Source organism: Phalaenopsis equestris, unplaced genomic scaffold (assembly GCF_001263595.1).
Source record: "Phalaenopsis equestris unplaced genomic scaffold, ASM126359v1 Scaffold000229, whole genome shotgun sequence".
Classification (NCBI taxonomy): Eukaryota; Viridiplantae; Streptophyta; class Magnoliopsida; order Asparagales; family Orchidaceae; genus Phalaenopsis; species Phalaenopsis equestris.
The window spans coordinates 84,307-94,446 of record NW_018164671.1 but is presented as its reverse complement, the minus strand read 5'-3'; the positions used below and the strand labels follow the sequence as shown (position 1 = coordinate 94,446).

General features: G+C 39.5%; 1 protein-coding gene across 1 annotated transcript; it reads left to right on the top strand.

Annotated features, from left to right (window-relative positions):
* The first annotated feature begins 4,228 nt into the window (after nucleotides 1-4,228).
* LOC110023731 lies at nucleotides 4,229-5,387 on the top strand. The gene has a single exon (XM_020723287.1). The coding sequence runs from the start codon at nucleotides 4,356-4,358 to the stop codon at nucleotides 4,998-5,000; it is 645 nt and encodes a 214-aa protein (XP_020578946.1). The 5' UTR covers nucleotides 4,229-4,355; the 3' UTR covers nucleotides 5,001-5,387.
* Nucleotides 5,388-10,140: the final 4,753 nt, after the last annotated feature.

Sequence of the window (10,140 nt, the reverse complement as noted above, 5' to 3'; positions counted from 1 at the left end):
TATATATATACATGCTCATTATTAGAGAGAAAAATACTACATTATTCAATTAGGTCCACAACAAATGATTAATACCTATTATTTTTTAGTTTTTATCTAGTTCTATGAATAATGGGTCTTCAATTAAATTGTGGTGTGATTGTTGTTGTTAGGCTTTGTCATATCAAACTTATGATATTGTATTATAAATAATTATGATTACAATTTGATGTATCAAAGTTATAGAATGGTGTATGTATGAAAGATAACATTTTTTGTGTTATTGTTGTTGTGATTACACTTTGATCTATTTAAATTGCAATTTTTTGCATTATATTTATTGTGTTTGTATTGTGATCTATTAAAACTATAATTATTGCAATTGACCATTTTCTATCAAAATTATGGTAACTTGAATTAAAGAACATTTGAATTTTGCTTGAATATTATTTAAACCTTTGTCAAATAGATTTGGAACATTTGCTATTGTTTGAACTTTTGGTTAAATCTCAATAAGAGATTAGTTGAGTCGTATTTTATTCGAGTTTTTTTCATTAACGTTAAGCTTTAATATGCAATTCACAAATACAAGGTGTGTTCGCACTCTAGAATCTCCTTGCTCTTTTTCAAGGGTGGAGAACATGGAATTTCTATGTCGTATTTCGGCTCTTTCCTGCGTTGACATATCACTGCCCTCTTAGGGGAGGATGAGGCCTGATTGTCAGATGACGACGTCGATGCTCCCGATGATGAATAGGCCAAAGCTGTGGGAGTGGTCTGGATGGTTTTGTCTGTTTCAGATTGAGCAACGTAGGACAGAGCCCTAGCTCGTGAGTCCAGCAGAATGGTGACACTCGACAACACGCCAGATGCCATGTTTGCTCTGGAAGAAGAAGGGTTGGCGAAAACAGTCTTGTTCGGGTTTCTTTCAGAGACAAAAGCTCTCCCGTGTTCTTCCATTGCATCAACATAATAAGAAGCACGTTTTAGGGCAATAAAAACAACTTTATCGATCACCTTTATCGTGAACAACAATGCTATGAATAAACGTAGAGACTCTTGGTGGCCAGATTTTCATTCATCATTTGTGTCTGGACCTCCTCTAAGATACCTGAGTCATTCCACTGCTCACCTGTCATCTTACCCTTCAACACACAAGTAATAGTCACCTCAGCAGTGAATTGTGGAACTAGGAGGTGACAACCAGTCAGCATCTCTAAGGCAACAGTCATGCTCTTCGAAAGAGACCCAATTTGGAAATCATGCTCCCTGATGGATCGACCTGAATTCCTCAAGCACCGGAATAGGAATCGACCAAGAAATTCTTCTTCTGGTCATTTATTTTATTCTCTACTCCCACCAAATGGAGTTCCTTGCCCGCTGAAAACAAGGCGTAGCCTTCCCTGTCGACCTTAAACAAGAAAAAAATATCTAAAAAGGTTGATCGATCACACAATATTCTCCAACCAACATAAAATAATGAAAATCGTTATCGCGACTATGAAGTTCGACATCACTTGTGCCCGGATAACCCCGTGCGTATTGAAGACGCTCCGGAGACAAAGGGGTAACAGGAGGCCATATTTGAATTGTTCTTAATAGAAGACCAGATCGTTACCTAGAAGATCTGTTGCTCGTGCCGACTAGGGCAACTTCTGAAGTCCAATGTTGTCATCGGGAATATACCACCCCTATAGCTCCCTCACCCCGTTCTCCGCCAGCATCAAAGCTTCAATGCTCTTAGTAAAACCAAACAAAGTAAGGGAGTATTTGGGGGGCATCTCATAAGGTAAAAACAGAAGTAGCCGGAGGATGAGGTAGAAGAGAAGACCGAAGGGAAAGAAAGGAAACTAAAAGCGTGTAAATTAAAAAAGAAGCGACCCCCAAATACTCCTCGTGTATTTATAAGTCATTCGTGTATAATGAAGCATCACATAATGATAAATGTCTCACCAAACATCCTTTCAAAATTTATTAAAATATCATTTATCATGAATGACATGATCATAGGCCTCGGACGAAGTGTTTTATAAAGTGGTCTTCCAAGACCTCGGAGGGGACATGCTCCCTCTACTTCTAGAGAATTAACTCTCTGTCAAACCTAACCTGATCTACCCGATCAGCTTTTCGGTTGAACATCGTCAGATTAGATCAACCCTTGAAGTGCCTCCAGCTTCCATAACATCTTGATCACCCACCTTGATGAGCGACAAGCTCCATCCACAGAGCCGCTAATTCAACATCTAGGAGAGTGGACAGCTTTTTCACAGGATCCGCAACCAAACCCCGACAACTACCTCAGAAGGGTCGACCGATGCCGCTAATGGTTTGGTTTTGCTTGCACCCCCCCCGCTCCCGCCCCGGGTCAACCCTCTTGTTGGAGATCTATCATGAGCAATGGGTCGGGTAATTGATGAATTTTTTGGGCTGATAGCAGCAAAATCCCAAAATTTACGGCCTGCAAACCAACCACCACGATAAAAGCAAATGTTGCTGCATCAGCTGACATCTCGCCGTCATAGCGATCATTTGACCTGACAAATTCATCTATGAATCTTTCTAGGGTGGAGAGAGTCTTAAAGGCTCTCTCTTCCTCTTGAGTCGTGGTGCTCCCGCTTTCCTGCGGCAGAGCCAGAGGAATGATTGAGGCAATCGCTCCTTTTCACTCTCCTCGGCCGGAAAGATCAGTTGAACCTCAATGTTTAAACCCAAAAAAAATTCCAAAACCTCTTGGCGAGGCTTTCTCAGTAACTGATCTGTAGTGTCATCAGATATTTCGACTACGTCGATCAAATTAGGCTCGGTGGTTGCCCGTTTTACCTTCGTCACCACTTTTTGCCTCTTTATGGAGGAAGAGATCTGAAACTCCACCTTTGCCAACCTTTGAGGACTCACAACAATACAATTCAAACCGTCAGCCATAACACTCCTCAACTATAAAAAATGGAAACTCGCGACAAATGATACAAGACTCAGTTCATGCACATTTATAGAGCAAACGGGGCACAAAATCCAAGGGAAGTTAAATGTTCAATTAATTCATGATTTTAATGCTAATAATTAATTAATAAATTTTCCTGTCCTTATTATAGCTATGGCTATAAATGAGCATGAAAACTTGGGGAACTAATATGCATACACTAGAAATGTTGGCACGAATCTCAAAGGGAACAAAAGAGATAAAAGAGTTTCCCTTTGAGGCAAGCAACCTACCGTAATTCAACGCCGAGCATGAGAAATTTGGTCTCCTTGCCCGAGATAAGTCTAAGCTCAGGAGATGGTTCCTTACTAGGTAGCGTCAAGGTCTGCCGAGAGTGAGACGTAGATCATCCCGTCAGTGAGTATCGTCGGATACCTCACATAGGCAACGATAAGATCCACCAAAGTCCTTACGAGATAAGAAGATCCGACCGAGGCAACAGACTTACCATGAATGCGAAACACGAGATTTGTTAGACTCAGTTTAACCACAAGTGAGTCACGACTTACTCGAACGCAGTTGGCCGAAGAACCCGGGGTGAGCGAGATCACCATACAACCAAGTGCCTTAACTGACCAACATGCACTTCGGAAGACATAGTCGCCACTCGCCGACCGCCTCAATTAGCTGAGCTAAGACAAGTCGGCCCGCCGATTTATACTGTATTAAAATTCAAATTGTAACACAAATATGATATAAAATCTACATAATTTTAGAATCTGAATCATATCAAAAACCGTTTCCATAACTGTTATCTTCTTTCTGTAATTTTATAAAATACGCTTGTACAAATAAGAGACAAAAATACAACTAAAGGGGACTCTCCCGACAGTATCGCTTCTCTCTCCATCACTCGGCTCTAACTCTCGAGCCGTGCCCACAAAAGATAATTCAAGATCCAACATTTATGATTTACTAGCTCATCCGATTGAACCTTCAATTCAACCCTGATTCAACCTTTGAGTCTTGAATCATTCTTCAACTAATTTAATGTCTAATTCGATTTTCACCACCTTTCATATCAACAACATGCTCCTTTTTTTTATTTTAATTTTATTTGATTTTCACAATCTTGCATGCCAACAACATGTCCCATTTTTTTTTATTTCTCTTTTATTTATTATATATTTTAGAAAAACACTCCTTCCTAAACTTTGTTCCTTTTTTTACTATTTTCTTATGTCAAGGATTCTCCTAAATATTCCAATATAAAAACAGAATCATACTAAATCAAGCAAATGATTCGTCCTCGCGCTTCGCGCGCTCCTCTGGCCGCTTCGCTCGCTTTCCTTCTACATATCTCACCTTCCTCTCCTCCCACCTTTTTAACCTATTCCAATCTCCCTCCTCCTCCCCTCCCCTCGCCTCCCCCAAATCCCCGCACCTCCACCAAATCATGTCGCCGGAGGGCAGTGACTCCACCGTCATCTCCGGCGACTCCATTCCCTCCCCATTGCCACCTCCCCCCACCTTCAATCTCCTCGAACTAACCCTCATCTCCGCCCAAGATCTCTTCCCCTCCTCACGCTCCGTCCATACCTACGCCGTCACTTGGCTCCACCCTTCCCGACGCCTCCGCACCCGTCTCGATTCCTCCGGCCACACTTCCCCCACTTGGAACGACAAATTCCTCTTCCGCATCGACGATTCAACTCTCTGCTCCGATACATCCGCCATCCAAATCAACATCTACGCTTCCCGATCCCGTATCCTTCCCGGCCCCGATACCCTCCTCGGCACCACCCGCGTTATTCTCAGCACTCTTCACCCCTCCCTTTCCACCCGATTCTTCGCCCTCCAAATTCGCCGCCCTGCTTCACTCCGTCCACAGGGTATCCTCAATATCGGCATCGGCATTGCAGATCCCTACGTTTGTAGCCTCCCTCTCTACGCCAATCTCCGTACCTCCGCCTTCGCTTACCATGACCTAATGGAGGCCGCTACGTCTCCCAAGCCGAGGAAGAAGGGAGGTTTAAACGAAATCAACGCCACTCCGCCGCGGCTTCCGCAGCCGCCAGCCGCACCCCGCTGCTATCGATAGAAGCGGATCGGTGGGCGGATCAGGTGAAACGGAACGAGTAGTTTTGGAGAAGAAGCTGAAGAAGTGGAAATCGGAGATTTGGGCGTCGGAGGATCAGATGGAATGGGAGAAAGGGGAGCAGTCGCCGGCGGCGACTGATGATGGGGGAGTATCGAGAAGGGGAAAGCTGTGGAGGCCGAGGGCTATGTCTTGCTTTAATCTTGCTGGGCAATATGCGGATGAGCTTGCAGAAGATGACAATAGCAGTACGAGTAGCTGGAGCAGCAGCAGCCAGCGGTGATCGAATTCTTTTTAATTGAGTACGCTGGTTCTACTCTATTGGGTTGCTATTGTTTGTTTCTTCTTCTTCTTCTGATCTCTTCTGACCTGCTGTAAATTACTGGTTTATTCTACACCTCTCTTTTTTTTTCTCCCTTTTTTTCATCAAAATAAATTTGGGAGAATTACATACGTATAACAAATTTAATAATTACATACATACCACTTAGTTCCTATGTATTTACATATCTAACATCTGAAAAGGATGAAAAATTTGGGTGGTATAAATCTAAAAAAGTAAAATTTAAATGTTTGATATGTGAATACATTGGAATTGGCTGGTATATATGTAAATAACCATTTTTTTAAAAATTACCCTAATAACATTAGTTTATTGATTTAATTGCTACAATATTATATAAATAATAATAATAATTTTAATAATTTAAATATTAGGAATGCAAATTTAAGCAAATTTTGTGATATGTACGTGATTCTCCCAATAAATTAGGGATTTTTTTTATGAAAGTGGAGAGAATTATGATCGATGAAAAAAGGCATCGAAATGAGTTCATTGAACAAAACATGTTGTGTGATTAGATGATATTTTATGTAAATTTAGTCATGATTTTGAGTTTAATAGCAGACTTCTTATGTTTTATTTTTGCTGTGGCATGCTTAATAATAATAGGGCAAATTCTATGCAATAATTACATTCTCATGCACTTTTTTATGTCCAGGGGTTTCTTATAATTGTTTTTGGGGCAATTATATAAATAGCACCAGAAGCATTATTATTTTTAAAATTAGCACCATCTTTCATCCATATTTCTAGTTTTCACTCAAATATCAAAATTTATGATAAAAACTCAACCCGTGTTTTTTGTTTTTTATCAAATTCTCAATAGTTTGATCGTCACACAGATGAATACATCGGTTCGGTAGTTCACAAATATCACCTTGATGTTAGACTTTATAAATAGCAGTATTTCGAGTACTATGTATGCAATTATTCTCTTTTTCTCATGTAAACCAATCATTTGTTGAATATTAACTAGCCGAAAAAGGGAGCATAAATATTTTGGTCATTGGCAATGAGCGATATTGATATTCATTTCGGTATCATTAAGCATAACATTTATGTTTATTAGTGAGCATCATTTCTATCCTTGGTTAGTGAAAGGAATCAACATCAACAAACAACATGTTATCATTAATGTTGTTCTCAACATTAATGGCGATGAAAAAAGTGAATTTATCGTCTTGACATTAAACAAGAGTTTGTACACATACTGAAAAATAAGTTATGTGTAATTCATAAATTGCATTAGATTTCTTATGTAAAAACTCTAAGAGGGGAAAGTTAAAAGTGATTTAATTAATGCTAGTCATGTATTGCAAATGATGCATTTTTTCCATAATTGGAGAATGCTTTAGTACAATGTGCAAGATATGAGTTGTGGAGTATGACTTCAATGGAGTTTTATGAGTTTTGATGTGTTGGAGTTATCATCAAAAGAGAATTGATGGTTTTGGCAGTCGTTCTTCTTATTAAAGGGGAGACTTGAGACTTTTAAGGAATGTATTAACCTTGGCAGTGATCGATATATTCCTAAAAAAATATATTGGTTCACACAAATCTCGGTGCATATTTGGATTGGTAGCTTCAAAAGTTAAATTAAAAAATGCAGTTTCTCAGTGAGGCAACCAAATGATATAAAAAATGGGTCAAAGTTAGTCCTAGTGAGCTCAAATTATGCATTTAAATCATAATAAAAAAGTTGAGATATATTTTGAGGACCAAATGATCTTTAAATCTAGTAATTTTATAGTTAAATCGAGCGTCTCGATGATACGAACCCAATGAGCTCAATATTGTATAATTCTGACATTATCAAAGCTTTCAAATATTTTGAAAATTACATCGTATGAAGTGAATCAATCTGATTGTCCCATGCAGCTTAGAATCACTTAATTTTCATTGTTCGCATGCTCAAGAAGGCCGACTGCCAAAAAAATTGTCACCTTGCGAATAGTCATGGGCTAGTCATCTCGTGCATCCATAATAGGGGTGGCACCCTCAACGGTTGCTTGGTTGCCCCTAAGTTCATGCATAAAAGAGGTAAATCCCTCGCTTGCCTGATCTGTGCCGCCCAAAAGCATGCCCCAAAGCTCAATTCATATTCACGGAAGCTGAATCGACTAGGCCGTAACTTGAGGAGGTGCGATGTACAAGAAACCACACCTAGCAAATAATAAGCCTTACCCATGACATAGTATCATTCCATGCCCAACACTATAAACCGAGTGAATACATGTGAAATTGTGGGATCCTCACTCCGAGCCCCCCTGGAAACAAAGAGGTTGCCTGCCATTAGATTGGGGGGCAACACCCATGACCGATTCGCCCCACATACCCACTTTTTTCAGGATAACACCAACAACACTTGACTTGGGGACATTAGTCCATCCGTTAGCAATTAACAACGCCCAACCCACCGTGTGCTGTTGACCCCCGTATATATTTCACAAGGCGAATCGATCAGACTTAAAGCAAGTGGACGAACGACGAATATAATGATTTATAGATCGAAGCTAGTTTACTTTAAACATCATTGTAACAGTTCAAATAACACCCCTTTTGATAAAACAAACTATAGTGTTTCTTTTAGAGCATCAAAGTTGCCTAAAGTATAGTCGTTCATGCTCGAATAGGGAAAACACAGCGAAAATCATGAACTGCTAATGCGATGTACACGAATCAAATTTGAATTTTCTCAACCATCATCAAAGTTGCTCAAACAATATTCGCCACAAAATGGATTGTGTGAGCACGACGAGAATGTTAAACTTACTTAAGGGCTCGTTTGACGACACTTCACTATCGAGAAAATTTCTTTTAAAAGCCGCATTTCACACCGCCACATCATATTTGCGATTCAGAACAAAAGAAAATGCTGTTGAAATAACGTTGCGATTGTAAAAAACATTCAGAAAAATTGAATAGCTAAACAAACATTCAAATTTCGTGCACTTTCTGTAGAATAGAAAGGAGGGTAAAAGTCTCCTCAAACAAAACCTAAAAAGGGTTCCTTTTCCAGATCAAATAATAAAACTATACGAAAATGATCATTGCGCATAATTGGACACGAATTATCTTGACTTGTCGACGGTGTCTCCCAAACAACCTTCGATCGCGTAGCAGATAGCGCCGATACATTCAAAGCGATCAATTTAACTAAGACATTCATATTACTGAGATTTAGTTCAAAAATCAATGTTAAGGGACTCAAATTTCAAAAATATTAAAACATAAATTAGATCTGTTTCTTTAGAATGAAGCCACCACTCAATACCGCAACGTCCAATGCCCCATTGTTTCCATTGAAATTAATGCAATACAAAAAAATAGCACTCAATTCCTATCCATTTACCTATCTCAAACCCAATCTCTCATTTTACATATTAACCATCTAATTTATCCATTTTAACCGCTCTTTTTTTAATTCGTAGGTAGTTGTTAATTTCGTAAAAAATGTAAATTTGGCCGTGAGAAAGGTAAATGCATAAGAATTGGGTGCTATGCAAAACTATTACTCTCACTGTTTTGGCTTCTCTCTGGAGGATTTCGATTTTCTCCCTGCACCTCTTAAGTGTCGCTGGCTAGTGCTGTACTCGCATCATTCAATTCTGTTGCAAACCCTTCAAATTTTCAGCATTTGCCATTCCAGCAGCATCAGCAGCATGCTCTTCAGATTTCAATGCAGCAACATGTGGCAAAAGTTTTGCACAGAGTAGATTAGTGCTTTTGTCTTTTTGTAAGTGGAGAACCACTTGTAGATGACATAGGAGTAATACTGCAGAAAACCAACATACCATTCCCCTTCATATTCAGCAATAACGGTCATCTTCTATTTGGAATCACTAAGGAATAGCCATTCGATTGGGATGAGGTTCAAAATGCGTTTTGAAGTTGACAATGTTTTGGAGCAAAGGTTCACTGGCAAGATGGTTTTTATGGTAGATGTTGATTCTAGCACTTGGCCTAGATCAAAATGGAGAGGTTGCTTTAAATTCCAATGGCCAAAAGATCTCGAATGGATTCCTCCATCTAGGGTGGCTATAGAGCCTTCTATGATGCACAAAATTGTCATGGAAGTGCAAGGTTCCCCGTATCACCATCATCAATCTCCTCGTACAAATGTATGGCACATGTATAAGGGCTACATCCAGAAGAATTCATAAGATCAAACGTTTCATCAGCACTTGGCCTAGTTCAAAATGGAGAGGCTGCTTTAAATTCCAAAGGCCAAAAGATCTCGAATGGATTCCTCCATCTAGGGTGGCTATAGAGCCTTCTATGATGCACAAAATTGTCATGGAAGTGCAAGGATCCCCGTATCACCATCATCAATCTCCTCGTACAAATGTATGACACATGTATAAGGGCCACATCCAGAAGAATTCATAAGATCAAACGTTTCATCATATACCTCCAAATCCCACAAAAAAAAAAAAAAAAAAACATACAAATTGCGTAAAAAACCAAAACAATAAATATCATATGCATAAGAAACATAAATAATTATGAACTGTATAAAAGACTGATACAATAAACAATGAATGTCTTCAACAACTATTTCAATTAACAAAAATAAGAACTAATATTCCCTCTAATCACCCTCCAACTATCGCATCTGCAATTCGATCTCTCAACTCTGTCATCTCGCGTGCACCTTCCCCATCTCGAGTGCTGGTCTCGGGAACATCATTTTCGGTTTGTGTCACAAACTGTCCAAGACGATGCTCATATGCCTTGGTAGGGACATGTGCATGATCCTCGTTCGACATAAAAAAGTCGATGTCGTTGTGAGAATGATTT

Coding starts and splice junctions, on each gene's coding strand:
- LOC110023731 (XM_020723287.1), top strand. CDS start 4,356: ATGTCGCCGGAGGGCAGTGACTCCACCGTCATCTCCGGCGACTCCATT.